At 38.0% G+C, this 17,740-nt stretch overlaps 1 protein-coding gene across 5 annotated transcripts in view; it reads right to left on the reverse strand.

Annotated features, from left to right (window-relative positions):
- Nucleotides 1-8,559: 8,559 nt before the first annotated feature.
- Nucleotides 8,560-17,740, reverse strand: part of parvg (parvin, gamma) — an 11,232-nt gene continuing 2,051 nt past the window's right edge. For 4 of the 5 annotated variants that reach the window (XM_005728174.2, XM_005728176.2, XM_013909566.1 and 1 more), the window contains 11 exons: nucleotides 17,544-17,644; nucleotides 16,558-16,622; nucleotides 15,908-16,010; nucleotides 15,603-15,746; nucleotides 14,328-14,443; nucleotides 14,169-14,224; nucleotides 14,046-14,077; nucleotides 13,881-13,942; nucleotides 13,039-13,107; nucleotides 12,816-12,917; nucleotides 9,837-11,947 (listed from right to left, as the gene is read on the reverse strand). In XM_005728174.2, coding sequence (XP_005728231.1) covers nucleotides 11,735-11,947; nucleotides 12,816-12,917; nucleotides 13,039-13,107; nucleotides 13,881-13,942; nucleotides 14,046-14,077; nucleotides 14,169-14,224; nucleotides 14,328-14,443; nucleotides 15,603-15,746; nucleotides 15,908-16,010; nucleotides 16,558-16,622; nucleotides 17,544-17,610 — 1,029 coding nt within the window. In that variant the 5' untranslated portion in view covers nucleotides 17,611-17,644 and the 3' untranslated portion in view covers nucleotides 9,837-11,734. Of the gene's footprint in view, nucleotides 11,948-12,815; nucleotides 12,918-13,038; nucleotides 13,108-13,880; nucleotides 13,943-14,045; nucleotides 14,078-14,168; nucleotides 14,225-14,327; nucleotides 14,444-15,602; nucleotides 15,747-15,907; nucleotides 16,011-16,557; nucleotides 16,623-17,543; nucleotides 17,645-17,740 lie in introns of all 5 variants that reach the window. The other variant, XM_013909565.1, reaches the window with a different exon arrangement.

Here is a 17,740-nt window from a genome sequence, read left to right on the forward strand (position 1 = left end):
GTGCAGAGGATCCAATACTCAAATCCAAGCGCTGGAATTTGAGCACTATAAAAATTAACAGCATGAATTAAAGTGCAACAGCCAAACATCAACCATTAAAAAAAACATACTGTCACAGTCAGCCTTCACTTCAAGAACTTGATTTACAATTAATATCATATGGTACCACAGATGGTGGAGCAGTAATAAAGAAAAAAACAACACAAAAAAGAGAAAGTCACTAGGCACCAAAAATACATCAAATAGATCTGACAGAAAAATAAAAAGTCTCCTAGTTTATTGATAATCCCAAGCACAGAAACTAAACAGTGCCAACACATAGTTTATCTACGCACACAAATGACATCTTGCCTTTGTGAATAAAGCAACAAAAACAGCTATTTAAAAGAAATAACATAATAAAAAAGGACAATGACATTCGAAGGAATAAGTATTGGCGAGCAGCTTTGAGCACCTTTGAGGTTATTAACATAAATGTGTAATCAGCCAACTGCAGCTTTGAAACTCAGTGTAGCCATGGTGAACAGAATAGGGCAAAGAGGGGATTTAATAGGTTATTGTTGTTGGTGATAAATGAGATGGTCTGGGCATTTAGAAAATGCTGATCTGCTGAGGAGAATGGTCAGGAAATGTAAATTATCTAATGAGGGGCAGTACCACGGACAAAAATACCTTGCCGATGCCGGAGTTCAGAGGAGAATGTCCAGACTGCTTTGAGATAACAGGGAAAAATCAGTACCACAGTAACAAAAATAACTACTCAAAACAATGCAAAGTATGCAGAAGTGCTCGGAAAACACAGCGTCTCAAACCTTGAAGCAGATGGGCTACAGCAGAAGAAGACCGTGCCGAGTCCACTCCCATCAGACAAGAACAGGAAACGGGTTGCAGTTTGCACAGGCTCACCAGAATTGGAAAAATGGTGTCTTGTCTGATGAGTCCCGATTTGTCCTGTGACATTTGACGTCGGTATGGACAGCATAAAATCATGTTTCCATTGTTTCTTTGTGTCAGGAGTTCAGGCTGGTGATGGTCTAATGGTGTGGGGATATTTTCTTGGCACACATTTTCTTCTTATTACCAACTGACCATCATTTAGACATCATTTTGCCTCCACCAGTGTGTGAATGTGAGAGTGAATGAATAGTGGTATTGTAAAGCACTTTGGGTGCCTTGAAAAGCGCTATATAATTCCAATCCATTATTATTATTATTATTATTATTATTTAAACACCATAATGTACCCAGGTTTTGTTGCTGACCATGTCCATCCCTTTATGACCAGAGTGTACCCAGCTTTAAAAGTCACAAAGGTGATGATCTCAAACTGCTTTCTTGAGCATGACAGTGATTTCACTGTAAATGGCCTCCACAGTCACAATATCTCAACCTAACAGAGGCCACTTAACAGGAGTTTCATTTTAGTCAGTTGTGAAGTCAGATGGCAGCGGCCCAATCTGGTACCCACTAAGTGAATGGATTTGCAGGGAATTTTATTTGATTAACCCTAAGCTATATCATGAATACCTAAACATTAATTTCCAATGCATTTTGGATTTTCTAAACATCTAGAAATCTTTCCACCTCACAATAGTCTGTTCTTTTTTGGTCGTCCTTTCTAGATGACATTAAAAGAGTTGTGAAAAAAAAAAAACAGAACATGAAATAAATAACACTAAACGAAGGCTCTAAGAGGTAGTTTTGTATGGCTCTCTGCACCAAAACAGCCAATTATAACACAATAGAATGAAAACTGCAGGAAAGACATAATGTGACAGATACCTGGAGGAAAAGAAAAAATCCATAATAATGGATTTGAAATATAGTGGAGTGCCTCATTGTGTTGAGGTTATTTCACATATCTTTTTAAAATAATTAATTTGAACGTTTATTTGATAATAAATGCTGATTTTCATTATTAAGTGTCTGTAGGAAGTAAAATTGTCTTCAGAAACAACTTAAACTGTGACTTATACTTCTAAAAAATATCACGGCAGATGATACTGCAGCAGCTTGCGTGTTGCATCAGTACATTGTGCGGATCGATGACTGTTTCCAGTACAGCTCTCCTACTATTGAGTTGCAACAGATGCTCGATACTCTTGCTTGAAGGTAGCTGAGTCTTAATCTCACCCAGACTTCTGCACTATAGCATACAGAGCCTGCTGACTAGCGACTGATGGTTGAGATGAGGACAAACCTGTAAAGAAGTCACATTTTATCTTACAGGTTCAAAATAAGCATACTTGCTATATAGTCTAGAAATTCTGCATTACTTTTGGTAAAGTTTGCTTTAATTATGCAAATTATTTGATATGAAAAAAGAAGACATGAAAAGTTGTAAGGATTTGATTTTCAGTACTAGTTCTTTTCCCTGTAGATTTTCTGTGATGTCTTGCGTGTCTCTCTGTCCCTCAGTGACCTCCCACTTGAAAAGATATCCGTGTTTGGTATTAGCTGCTAAAGCCCCGGCTCACTATAAATAATGAGGACAGGTCAGATTCAGAGGACAAGTTTACCCCCAAGAGAATCAGTGGTTTTGGAGCATAAAAAATGAGGGTAAACAAAACTTTATTTAAATCAGTTTTCATTATACAGTCACAGGCACCAAATAGGAAGTGTAGATATTCAGTCCAATTTACTTTCAGCAAAACAAGAAGATCACTCTTGGGAGAAAATAATGTGATCTGCTTTTTTGGGGGAAAATTCAAGTTGCCACCGATTTTAATAGAGCAGCCCGCTGTGAGGATCGTGTATGAAATGACCTGAATTTTATGAAATATTTGAAGATGAGAAACAGGGACAACACTTTGCTTTTGCAATAACTTTTAAAAAAACATGTTATAAAATGCATAAAACCTGATCATAAACTAACACCTTTTTTTTTAGTAAGTGGATGATTGCATTACTCATTTTAAAAAGACATGCACTTAGAAAACCACAGGGGATCTTGTTTTTATTGAAACTACCGAACAGTAATTTCCTCCTGTAATTTTCACGCACACCTCTTCAGCTGCCTCCAGCTCTACAATGATTGTTTTTAAAATATATTCCTCCTTAAAAGATTCTTGACTGTAGTGGCACACATGTAGTGCTTGTTATCTTATAACAGCGTTGAAGACTGTGTATGTGTGGAGAAACTGAAATCGCGGGACGTAGAAGACGTTTTAACTAGCACCCAGAAGAGTCCTGTGACTTAGTGTGAAGTTGGGCTCTCAGCAGTTCAACCAAAACAACATAAGAGCTGGCCTTAGACCGCTCTCCAATTTAAGCTGCTCCAGCTCTACATCACTTGAAATTACTCTGGAAACAAAGGCTGACAGCTAAAGGGTTCTTTTGTTCCTCTGCTCGCCTCTCGCTGACACTCAACCTTGATTCACGTCGGACAGTTTGGCTGCTTGAGTTCAGTTGTAAAGTAGATCTTTGATAACAGTCTTGCTATCATCTTTCAGTTTAACAAAACCTTTAAATGCGACCTGGCTTTTATTTCTGACAGTCGTCTGCCACAAATGAAAAGTCTGTTTTTGTCTAACCTGCTGCGAGAAATAGGACAACAGATTTTTTATTATAACTATTATCGCATTGACTACCCTGCCTGGGTAAAAGTTTGTTTGTACTGTAAAATATCAGTACTAATTTAAATATTTTCAGCACTATAAAGAGGTTAAATTAACATTTAAAAAAAAGGTATCTTTCTCTCTTTGTTAAGATTGATGCTCTTAGCACACAGGTGTCAGGAGCCAACAATGCTATTTATGCCCTGGTGGGGACACATTTCTAAAAAGCCTTTTTGGCCAACATTATGAAAAGGTCTCTTTTAACCCATTGTCATAATTTGAGGCCTAAAGGCATGCAGGGTAATCTGTGATTATAAATGGTCCATACGTGTGCATGTGAGTGTGTTTTTCTCTCTATGTGTGTTAGCGCTGTGGGACCTGTTCATGGTGTACAGGCCTCTAACCCATCGGTGGGATGGGCTCCAGCCACTGAAATAGGAAAAGGATGTAGGGATGGATGGATGAGCAGAGGTTTATCTTGTACTTTTCCCTTTATTATTATATATAGTTGATATAACAGTGATGGCCTGCCCTAAAGTTTAGTTGTTCTTTATTATCACACGCCCCCTTGTGTATTCACTCAGTGTTTCTTTGCTTGTATCTCTGCATTTTTGGGGGGTTTTTTTGGTGTTCTGAGTTTGCTAGTTTATTTTTGTCACCTTTGTTGTACTTTTGTATACATACACAAAGATATATAAATACTGTATATGCATACACACTCTACTCTAAACAGTATTAAAATATGCGATGCTGACATACCTTTTTTCTTATTGTCAGCTCTGACAAGTTGTCTCCTTTCCTTTTATATAACATATGACACTCTGACTCTCAGAATATCAGAATATATATTTTGAGTTCATAACAAACTCCTTGTTTTAAGAAGAAAATGCTCAGGCATTGTTTAACTGTTTATGTCTATCATCATGTGTTTTAGCCTATTAAAGAAATACCATATGGCCACATTAACAAGGTTGCAATCTTGGGAGTCTCAAATGTCTTTATTTTTGAGCCATACACACCTCTCCAGAAAGCTGTCGCCTCTTCCTTAGCCAACATAAACATACATAAATATATGTAACAACAGGACAATAACAACCGTCATATTTTTTTTTCTGAAAAAACTGATTCTGCTTTGTTGGCTCTGTTCCCCTATTCATGCAGGGAGAGATGCATCTGTTCAATGTGACAAGGGAGGCAGATATTACTCATGTTTCCTGTCAACATTTTGGATGGACCGCGACAACTATTCGTCTCCAGGGTTTCTAGGCATGGAGATGGCATTTGTTTTCTTCACGATCAGTTTATTAGAAATCTTCCGCTGTGGTGACTCCAGGCAGTAATATGTCTCAGCAGTTTAAAAAACAGCATTAAATGATTTCTACAATATTCTTACCCCTTACCTAACTCAGGGGGTATAAATTACGTATTTCTATTTCCCAGAACCTTTCTTTTTATGGAGGCAATGCCATTGATGCGCTGTCCTAATGGAAGAAAAAGGCCCTGTTGTTGGATCAGAACAGGTTTAATCCCCTTGACGTTTATCCTAGAATTTATCCTTGTTTGTTCGGATGGATTAGAAACTGGTGTCAGACTAAGCTGTGGCCTTTCGCCGATATGCATACAGTGGCTAAAACATATTAATCCTCTCCGACTTTCACTCAGGTTGTTTGTGTCACAACAATCATCACAATAGCCTGGTAAAGAAACCAAAAAGAGCAAACAAGCTCAAAAAGGGACTTTTTAAAACAGACCTAGTATTTCCAAATCCATACTTGTATTCTCGGACTCTACATGAGTATTTTTGCATGATTCAAACTTTAAAATAATCTTATACTTTTGTTCGGCTGTTCAGTTTAGCCTCTGTCTGAAGCAAGCCCTCTCTCTTCAAGCTGATTGGGTGTTCTTTGTAAAAGAACTGCTGTATTAATTAGTTACTTACATGCATGCAAATCTCATTAGATGGCAATGTTTCTTCTAAAAGCATCTGCCACTGTGGACTGAAAGGTAATGCAATGCACTGCAGACCTGTTTAATATGCAGCTGTTGTATGACTCATGTAAGAATTAAAGGCTCGCCAGTTCCTACGGGTAAAAAAAGAATGGGGAACAAGAAAAGTTAGAACCGTTTAGAGTAAAAGAGAACTGAGTAGTTTTGTAATAACTACTCTACTTACTCTACTACTTACCGTGTCAGTACCAGCAAACAATACTATAGTTCAGACAAAACTTATTTTCACTATTTTCGTGTTCTGTTCACAACCAAGAAAAACAAAAGATCAACTTGAATCGGTGACGGCATCGCAGAAAGAGGACACAGCATCACAGTTTCAGTTTACCAGCAAGAGTTGTTTCATTGACACAGAAAATTAAATAAATATAAAAAGCTGGAAATCTGACAAAAAAGAAACAAAAAGAAAGAAAGAAAGAAAGTCTGGGCCAGTCAGGCAATATCCCGTAGGAATCAGAACTTCCCTGAACTAATGAGGCAAGAAAATTAAACCAACAAACAAAGGAGTGAAAAAAACAGACCAAAAAGGAAAATAAATAAATAAATCCTCACAAAGAAGTCGGGGACTGGAAAACTACTCAGTCCATGAGAAAGAGAGTGTCTCATAATATATATTATATATATATTATGTCACGCTGCTTATCTAAGAAAGAGAGAAGAAATGATTCAGGGAGGAGGAAAATGCTAAAGTAAATACTGTATGTAACACTATGATTCAAAGTTGGAAAATGCTAACTACTCTGAAGCACTACATGAATGTAACAAACATTTTTGGGGGAGAGGGGTTACTGAAAACTAAAAATAAAATGATACTCATCAATACCAGGATGCATCTATTTAGTTTGTGCTACTCAGAATGGGTACGCACCTTCAAATAATGAGAAACTTGTCAATCATTTATGCAGTGCAGCAATGTACTGAAATAACAATGTTATGCCAGTGGGCGCTGTTCTTTATAGTGCAATACAATGAAATCAAATGATTAATCCCCCCACCCACCACCGCCACCCCATTTGCAGCCATGAGAGCTGTAAGGTTTTAAGCTTGACACAGCAGGAAACTGCCACAGTTTAGACAGCATCCTAATTGTGATGTTAATGTTCTTCCCCATATATCCAGGAGCTGATTCGTTATTTTGCTAACAGGGGTAGCCCACCAACCCCAATCCTATCAGCAAGCCAACATATGTGGATGGCAGGATGACAAGTTGGATGCATCCAACTAAAATTCCTGCTGATAATAGTACAGTGCATGTAATATTCTAGGAACTGTAAGTACTTTATTGTTACCTTCTTACCTAATACTGTGTTGCATTTATGCAACTAAAACCTCATATAAGACACTAAATGGAATACTTAAAAATAGTGTTTATAGTTCATATTATATATACTTATAATATCAGAATAAACCAGGGGGTCTATCTTCACATAAGGAGAGCATGCTGACAATGATATCTGAGCCATATCTGTTATATTGCTACTTAGGATACGCTCTATACTTTATACTGATTAAATCACTAAGCAATAAGCTCTTAGTTTGTGTAGGTTTCCATGGTTCATTGTACATCATTTAAAGCCTCATATTGGGAACATTTACATAAGCAAAAACAGTCCATTCACCACCTTTCAGTCAGGAAATTCGATTCAAGGTTGGAGCCATTTATCAAAACAATAACAGACGTGTTGGTTTTGTAGTTTTTACTGATGCAATGCTCCAACTTACTATAACTACGCTTGATTAACAAATCCCTGAGCTTCAGATTCCTCCATTTATTTAGATTCCAACATTTAGTGAACTTGAACATATATTTTAATAAACGTCCAGATACTAATTTGTTACAAATTACACCCAGAGGATGATGTGAAAGTGTTGCAGGTTAAAATTGCCAAGCAGACAGTAATGAAGCATCAAGGACGAAGAGTTTCTTTTATCTTTGCTGTAAGTCATATTGAATGCCACTTCACAGCAGGATGCAGATATCTACGATATGTGAGTCGACAATAGTGGACAAGTCAGGACTTAGATATTTGCAAAGCTTTCCCAGTTTGTATACATTTGCCTTGGGAATCATTAAAATGAACAAACTTAGAAAAAACAATACAAATTGAATGAACCCTAAGTTTATTCCTCTCGTAAATGAATACGCAGTCTGTTTTTTAACAAACAAATTCAATTTACAGTGACTCAGAATTAGGAGGCTGTTTGTACTGATTTATAAAAGATAAGCAATTTGGATTCATAGATATACAATACATAAACTGTCCACTATAAATGATGAACACCGACTCACTCCTCAGTGTCTCTTTCTATCACTGCCGCCGGTGCCTGTAGCTATACAGCAGCTCGTATATTTGCGTCTGACTGCCAAGCAAATTTTATGCGAGCTTTTTGAAATGTCAGTGGAAATAAAACGTGAATTAGGAGTATTTTCCATCACTATGTTGAAAACAAACTGGCATCCCAAATGTCAACAACGAGATCTGCAAGTACATCAGAGAGAATGAGCTGTGTGAACGTGATTGTTGTTACTGCTCAGTGTCACAGCTATTTCATACTTTAACCTCAAAACACAAACAAAGACACGTATACTACTATGTATACTACAGACACGTTAGACAAACTAAAACCACAACTCCTAACGAAACGGCAGGGGTTATTTAAACATAGAACCAGTTAGATACAAACTTCTCTATGAGAAAAACACCAATGGTTTGAATATATTTGATTTAACTGAAATTAAAAATGATACTTCTTTGTAAATAGGAGATCATTGAGTGCATTTTCGCAGTTCCAGCTCGCTCTAATTTGACGCATAATTTACAAAAATGCGTTTTTGTAATAACCACGTCTTTTATCTGTCACTGCATGCTGCACCCTCTTCACATTTGCACGACATTGAATTGTGAACAATTCAGTGGATAAAAGGATGGGGGGGAAAAAAGAGGTCACAGACTGTCAGGAGCAGCACATAAAGAAGCAGAGAGAAATCTACATTGTTTATTGAGAAATGACAGCCAAAGCCAAGGGTGTGGTGTACAAAGAATGAAAAGTCTCATTTTCCAACACTGTTAGTCTGAAGCGGAAATGTACTGAAAAAAGAAGAGAAGAGGTAAACAAGGGCTAGGCAAGAGTACACCAAATGTGACCAGTGAGCCAAAATAAAACTTCTATGCAGTAGATTTATGCTGTCAATGAATATTTATTGATCCTTGTACTGTCAGTATGATGTAAACAGGTGACAGATTTAACGGTGCTATATTTAAATGTGCTGTGCTCATACGCAATCACAGAAGTGTGAGGTTTAGCTTCCTTTGTTGAAATGGTAATTATTATACATTATCATAAACTGGGTCTTACAGCTCCAGCTACAGCACGCAATATATAACAGTGAAGGCTATAAATACATTGTAACCAACAATATGTTTATAGCTTATATTTTCTAAAACATGAGAGTTAAAAACAACCAAAAACACACACAGATGATGAAACAAGTTGTAAAGAAATCAATAGTGCAGTCAAGACATATTGAGTTGGCACACTTTTTTTACGTAGTTTTTACACGTTGGCACAGGAAAAGAGAACCTGAGGTTTATTAAAAGCCTGTTTGACTGTCGATGGCTTGTTTGACTTTTATTGGTACCGTTACAATTTTGGATCTTATTTTAAAAAGACAGTCACTGACATTTTGTTTGCATCAAATGACTTGCATCAGCTTAGGCATAAACATCAACATCGTAATATTTCTCATTTTCATTTGCTTAAGCAATTTGCTGTATTAGTACTCGCATCTGAAGCTCTAATCCTCCAGTTTTTGGTAGCGCTCTTTAAGATTTATGGAGATAAAAATGTTCACATACATATTTTTCTTAAAGACACAGTGACATTAAAAATACATTTGTAAGGCTGTAATCCTGCTTCAACAAGTTATTTAACTTGCAACAAGTAAAATTATAATGATTGTGGAGCTTTCGACTTTGAGTCATTCAAGCATAATTCTGAATGATTTTTATTCAAACCCTCTTTCGGCTGTCGCGATCCACATATTTAAGCCACATAGTCTACATCATAATACACAAACTAAAGATCCTCCAACCATCATTTCACTTCACTTTACAGAACATAACTTTAATCCTTTAATTCAGCCTGGAAACAGCGTCGGCCAAACTTCTCAAAACTGCAGAATCACCTTTTAGTAATTGGCTAAACGCACTACTTGGTCGTTTCTGTATTTCCCGCTGCGCCGCTCCTCTTCACACGATGTCCTCTCTCATTTCCCTTTGTGCTTGTTGAAAAGAGCGTAGAGGACTTTCAAGGTTGCAGTGGTGTCCAGAGAGACAATATCTGTCACAATATTCAGAGGAGACATAATCCACATGCAGCATCCTTAAGCCACTGAGGCGGTAAGAACATGCGGACACTTTTTACCAGCATTAGCTAATAGCTACTCTCACAATCCATCCTAAGAGGTCATAGATCAGGAGGACAAAAAAAACATTAGATGGAAACTTAATCAATATGTCCTTGGTGAGATAAGATCCCTACAAAATTGCTCTCTGTTGTCAGATGCTCTGACTGAATGAATGTGACAGAAAGATCGACTTCACCATTGGCTAACCTAATTAATTCACGCAGCATGCTCTCATTTTAGGACCTGAGAGCTGGGATTCCTCATTCAGTGGCTGCAATTATGCCGTTAATTAAAAAGACACTAAAAATGAATTAAATTACCCACTCGCTCCTGGCACAGATTAATTGTGCTAGTCCTTACATTAACAGTTATCGTGTCGAGGATTTATTTTACAATTACAGGCTCTGTGGCTGGGAGGCAATATGGTGGGACAGCTTTAGCGATCTAAAGAGAGGAAGATTCAAGTTTAGAGGGAAGTTCCTCCTGTCAATAGTGCATCTGCAGGGAAGTGGAGTGAATCTGCTTGCCACTGATTGATTCCCACACTTAGAGGAGTCAGTAACTCAGCCGGTCACCTGCTCGATTTCACTCTCCGCCTTATGGAATGATGTAGTCTATGTGACCGAAGGAAATTACCCAAACACACACATGAGCGTTGCTGGTGGCATACGATGTAGTCATACCGCATGAACCCACCACAGATGTATGCTTTAAACTTGAAAATAAACAAAAACGAATGCTGTAGCTTTATGACTTCCTAGAATTTGAACCTTTTCATGTGTACAAGTGGCCATTAGAGATCATGAGTATATGTCAAAGAAAGTCGGCATCTTGCATGCTAAATAACATAACATCCATGAGGGCTACCTGCAACAACGTCACAAGCAAACAGTGATTGGCTGTAAGTGCAATTGGCGTTTGGCAAATTCTTTTTATGTGGATGGGGCTTACAACAGCAAGCCTACACCATTAAAAACAGCCCCCAAACACACAAACATGATATTTTGTTATAATAAAAAACTAACCTAAACATACAAAACCTTGATCTGGTTCTTCATCTAATATTGACAAAAATTATGTTTGTAAATATTGAATACAGTTGATTACACACTGTAAAATTCACTAAAGCTGCCATTAATCCATCCATTTTCTGCTGCTTATCTGGGTCTGGGTTGCAGTTTAAGCAGAGAAGCCCAGAGCTCCCGTCTCCCCCAACCTCCTCCTCCAACTCATCCAGATGGGGGGACACCAAGGTGTTCCCATGCTACCTAAGAGATGTAATGTCTTCGGTTTGCCCTAGCTTCGCTCTGAGGCCTTCTCCTGATAGGATATGCCTGAACCACCTTGATTAGTTGGCCCTTCGGATACCCAAACCACTTCAACTGTCTCTTTTCCATGTGAAATATTAGCAGCAGTCTTCAGTAAGACAGATAACACAAATTCATTCAGATAAACACCCACACATTGATATAGCCTAGTAACAGTACAGTAAGGATCAATCTCTGTGTCTAATCATCTATAGTGATACTCATCATGGCACGAGCGGCGCTCATTCATATTCAGCACGCTATTCCATCTCCCTCTCCAAAACACTCTCAAACTCTCACTCCACGGTGTAGAGCACATTAATTCAGCAATCCCCTTCCTTGCATGACATACAAACACATTTTAGCATTTTTTCCGTCATCCAGATAAATTCTCCTGATAAAGGGCATCATCACTGAATTAGTTTGACATTGGTGTCTTGGAGCGCTGTAGGATTTCATTTTTTCATGGTAACGATCATTTTATCTGCAGGCCTTTTTTCTTCTTCATCATCTGTGCCTGGCATTTCAATCTCAGTAAAACAGTCATGAACAAGTTCTGAGTGTGTTATGTGTGAACAAAGTGGATTTGTCTCACCTTGTGGGTCAACACTGGAGAGCTGAAAGCCTGTATCCTTCAAGAGGTCCAAGGCCAAGGTGACATTATGAAGCTAGAATTTTTTGAAAAAACAACAAAAAAATTTCAAATGAGATAATTCTGCAATGAACCACACTTATTGTAAGACTATATCACATACAACAAAAGCTATATTCTACCCCACTTTTGGTAAAAAAGTTGACTCTGTAACAACAGTAGAGATATTTATTGAATAAACTGTACTTTAGTGCTGAACTTACAATTATGAAGTGCTTTAACTTTAAATTTGAAGATTTCCATTTTATAATACTTGTATATTTTATTCCACTATGATAATATACTACAAGCCTTTTGTACTCTGGTGCTTTTATCGCATAGTAATAGCTATAGCTACTAATTACTTTTAAAATCATACATCTATTTTCTTAAATGCTTTCCCAACTAGGGGCATGGGAGGGCTGGAGCCTGTCCCAGCTAACATCTGGCAAACACACAGTATGCCCTGGAGTATTATACAACCCTGGAAATGTTAGTGGTCCATCACAGGACCAGCACAGAGAAACAGACAACCATTCACACCAACTACAGCTAATTCAGAATCACCAAATAACCTGACATTTATGTTTTTAACAACAACAACAACAACTTTTATTATGGGGACCGTATAATATTCATTTGATCATATCATATCTTTTAATGGGCACTGTTCTGGGTCATGTTTTAGTACTGTATCCAAGTGATCGGCTGGGAATTAGATTGATAGATGATCAGATGAAAAAGTGCACTTCATTCCTAACACTTGTGAACTGAATAAAGGAATTTGTGTGAATGCGTACACTGCACCAAAAATAAAATACGTTTGAACAAAATTTTGAGTTATATTTTGAGAAAATAAAGCTTTGAATGTGGCATGAATCCATATATGTGAATCTATACTTTACCATCTCAGAGTCACTGACAGGGGTCAGGTTGAAGTCAAAGAGCGGGATGAAAAAACCCTCCAACTGTCCGATCAGCAGCAGCAGAATCACACCATCAGCAAACTGGACAGCAAACCCACAGAGCATTGGAACATTGAAAGTGATAAGGGAAGTAATCACTGAGTCTATTTTTGTCAAAAGAAAGCCTGTAAGCAGTAGAAGGTTTCCAGCTGTTGGTGTATACCTGTTTGTCCATATCTATCACCTGCAGACCCAGAGATGATATATGCTGGTTGACAAAGTGTACCAGGGCCTACAACAGAGAAATTATAAAACTGTGCAGTTTGAAATGCAACTTGACAATTTAGGGTATCTTCATCAAAACCCAAAGCATTAGTTGGAATGGTTAATATATCAGACTCTTAAAGTAGGACATCTAAACTTGTTCATTCTGCACCTCGTGTAGCTCACTCGAAATCAAGGAAAGTATTAGTCAGCCAGCAAAAAACGACTGCCCTTTTAAAATATGAGATTTTTTTGTCTCTTTCTCTCTGTGAGCTGCTTTGTGTCAGCCTATAGCTCATTTCAGACTTTGTTGTCCTGTATTTCAAGTGTTCTCACAACTCTTGTGTTCAGTCATTTAGTTATCTTAGTCAAATATTGGAACTTCTGGCTCCAAAATCCTAAAATTGAGTCTTCAAAACAGGATTTCACTAACCCATGAGTGTTGTCATGGTGGCTACTTCCATTTTTTTACATGCAGTCTGTGAAAATTATTTGATTTTTTTTTTTTAAAAAGAAAGAAAGAAAGAAAGAAAAAGATCATGCTCAACAGTATTTGAAAATCATATTTTGCAAGAAGGCCAAAAAGCCTTACAAGCACATTGGATTAAGAGTCCCGTCCTTCACCAACCAGCTCTGTTCATCTGCCATGTATTGAAGGTTCAGATCAGGCAACAAACACACAGCGTGACATTTATCATTTGTGTTAACACCACTGGAGTTCCTCTCTCTCTAGAGATGAGAAAGTCAACACCTTTAAAAAATCTCGGCACTTCTTTACTTTTTCTGGTGTCCTTGTTATACCTTTTTCACTGTGTTGACCTTGTGAGCCTCAAGCTTCAGCAGTTGCTCGATGGGATCTTCCCCTGGGTGACCAGACAGCCAAAAAAATGTGTTAGTAGGCTGTAATGCTTTTTGGATGACATTCAAGATGTCACATCAGCTCAACCTCTGACCACTCTCACTCACTTTCAGTATTGCTGAGGGAGTCTGTGTCGCTGCTGAAAAGGCAAAAAGGATTTATATATATATATATATGAGGTGAGTTTTTCTTCACATTTACAGGATCACACGAGGCAGTAAGCACCTCACCTTCCCTCTGTTAAGATTTCCACTTGCACATCTGATTTGATTCCACTTTTGCTGACCTGGGTGTACAGCACACCACAATGAGCAACAATTACACAAAGTGTGTCTGAAACCATCCTGGAGCAAAAGAAAAAGTGCCAAAGTTTGACAAGAACAACTTACTTCTACGACTACAACTTCAATCTTCACATCAGAGGGCAAATCCAATTCAGGCTGGAAACATCTCACCATGGCAACAAGCAGATGAAGGGTGGCCAGAAGGTCCTTGTTGTGGATGACTGACAGGTAAACAGCAGAGGACCAGACACACACAAAAGAAAAATCGGCCGATGTGATCAAACTCTCTGCTACCAAGTATGCACACAAAGCAGGGCACGAGTGTCTTTGATAAATAAGAAACTGACACTTGGCCCCATAACCTACTTACCATTAGTACTCACCAGCAGCTATTTTCAATATCAATCCAGTTTTCAGCAAATCTAAACAATAGCATTTATTTTTATCTATTTATGTCTTCACTCTGTAAGTAAAACTTTCTCCACAGCTAATGATCGGAGCACTCCCATTAAGAACAACTCCATGATGACCCTGTTAGACAATATTACCATATTATATTGACCTTCTTGGTAATATATTATCCTTATTATTACTCCTGTTGCCTAACATTAAAAGAATTTAAATGGTGATGCATGTACAGCCCTATTTTTAGGTTTTTGTTTTTTTAATAAAAGCAACAAGCAAATCCCATAAACTGAGATTTTATTCAGACTAAATCAATTCAATCAATCAAAATTCAGAATGTTTAACATGAGACAATTTACTCTTTTATGAAAACTGTTAGCTCAGCTGCTGCCATCAAAGTCAAAATGACCTTATTTTTTCTTAACATTTTCTCAGTTCATCAAATCATTGGATTTGATTTTTATTTACATTTTACACTGTACACTAACTTTGTTTGAATTGGGGTTGTACTACAGAACAGCAGCAAACATGATTATCACCAAATCATGTTTAACTTTTAATTAGCATTCGCACAGATTAGTCTTTTTTGATACGTTTCCCTGTCTTCTATTTGGATTCACCCTGAACAAAACGCAAAGGAAGGCAATGAAAGAAAGTGAAATAATTGTAGTCAAGAATCTGACAGCTGCCCTGCCAGGTTATGTTGTGTCAGCCCAAGAAAGAACATTTTAGGTAAAGTGTTCAGCAGTCTATAAGTTATTTCTCTGCATAACCAAGCAACCAGCACTGACATGTGATTAAAATGAAACCCTATAATGTCAGGAAATTTTATCTCCACCAAAATCCTGCGCAGTTGGTGTAAGCTTACATGCTACCCTTGTGATAGCACCAAATCCTGTTGAAATGAGAGGGTTGCCAGAAGAGAACATTTGTTGACTTGTTTGTTTGCGAAGCCCAGTCGGCAGCATGACTCACGTTTGACGTTCCATTTGATCTGACTGCTGTCCTGCGTGCCCAGTCTCTTGCCCAGCTCCTCCATGATTATTTCCAGCTTGCGGATCTGAGCTGTGCTGGTCAGCGCTATCTCTTCCACATTCAAATGCACGTCGGCCAACCTGGCTGAAGAAATCAAGAAACAACCGAGTATCATTATAGGGTCTGACTGACAACAACCTCCAGCTTTTTAACATAATATCTGTTTGTTTTTCATCCTCTCAGTCAAATCACTATCAAACGCAAGTAAGTATGATAAATGAAATATCAAATATTCATTATCTCACACAGCAGGTGATGAAGTACCAGTCCATCATACACATCCTCCTCCAGACTCTGAACAACGATGTGCTCGGGTTTCAAAGTCTTATTGATCCAATCAACCAGTGCCTACCGAGATATAATTCATCACACGGTCAGAGAAATTATCCGCTTTCATCTTCTTGCATACATTTTTCCTTTATCAGTGTTGCAGATGAAGAAAATAAAACAGCAAGAGACCCTGTTTTTAAAGATTGTGCTTTTGGATCCCGAAACAGATAATAATAATAATAATGCAAGATACAAGTGCTCATCTAAAAGAAAGCTTATATTTCACTTGTTTTCCTCTCAAGTTTACATATAAGATGTCAGAATTATTTCAATTTTTCCTTTTGTGTGAAACATTAGCGCTGCCCTCTTTACAACAATATGTTTAAAATTCTGATCCAGCAGAGTCTGCTGGCTCCTCGCTGTGACATCTGTCTCCCATCTTCTCTTATAATTATGCTCATTAAAATTTCACCCATCCTCACACCTTATTCCTGTATGCAGCCCACTAAAGACACAAAGGTAATCTCAGATCTGCGGCTGTCCAGGACGGGCGTTTGATGTTACAGTAAATGTGAAATAGAAGAAAGCGAATCCGACATGTGCAAGGCAGGGATTCATTTCTTACCTCCTTCAGCTTTTCAAGTTTGGGGTCTTTTAAAGATGTTGGTTGTATGAGTTTCCTCTTCTCCCCTGTAATGGACATGAAAACAAAACTGCGCTAGTCTCTTGCGTCACCCAAAGTGCATCTGATAGCTCTCTTTAGAATTTCTGCTTTGAATATTTCAGTGATAGGTTTTACATGTTTTGGCAGTACCACTATGTTTGCTGCTTATTCACAGATACTTTGAGGTTGGCCATTTTCAAATGCATTCCCTTCATACATCCAGCCCTCCCGAGCAACATAGAAATCAGCAGAGCCCGCAAAGCTGTTTCGGTTAGTCTAATCTATCTCGGCAGAACTTCTAACTTGGCAATATAATGAAGCTGCGAGAATCATAATTTTATGTGGAGTATGGATCAAAGAATTATTCGAAATCTATTGCTTTACTTAGAAAGACAAGCCCACTCCAACTCTGCTGTATGGAGCGTCTTGCATCTTTATGCAATGCTTTTGAATTGTGGCCAATTTCAGCTCCCAACAGAACTGCTTTCTCGATGAAGTCGGTGTTTTATAAACCCATCATTCGGTACACAAAAACTTTGATACTAGCCGGGGAACATAGTGGAGGATTCAGCAAATTAAAAACCAGATATTCACCCCAGGAGGTGGCAGAGACCAGAGCACACCAGATTTCACATGAAAGAGAATACTGGACCTAAACTCATTTCCTCCATGTCTGCTAAATGTGTAAATGAGCAACTGTCACCTTTCAAGTTCACAACATCAGTGCCCCAAATGATCCGAAGGTCATGTCCTGCAGGTTTAAATGATTACAGATAGACTGGACACGTCTATATTCATTATCCTCATTATATAATATTGGCGAAAGTCTAATAGAAATGCACGAGGCAGACATGATTTTCAATATGAGGTCACTGGGATGATCTTTTACATGTGCCACATGAATCACTGATGACTAAGATTGACCTTTTGAGTAAATGCAAACATACCCTGAAAAGACTCAAGTTCCACAGGCTCTTCTTCTTTCTGATAATTAAAGATGTTCTCCTCCATCATTCCTCTGCAAAGTGATATCTTCACCTCTGCTGACCTGTCAACACATTTACATAAAATTACAACAAACTGCAGGAATTTCTAATACACAGTGTATGATATCAATACAAGATCAAGCAGGGTTCTCAAAGTT

The sequence above is a fragment of the Pundamilia nyererei genome, unplaced genomic scaffold (genome assembly GCF_000239375.1).
Source record: "Pundamilia nyererei isolate P.nyererei 1_Seehausen unplaced genomic scaffold, PunNye1.0 scaffold00027, whole genome shotgun sequence".
NCBI classification, from domain to species: Eukaryota; Metazoa; Chordata; class Actinopteri; order Cichliformes; family Cichlidae; genus Pundamilia; species Pundamilia nyererei.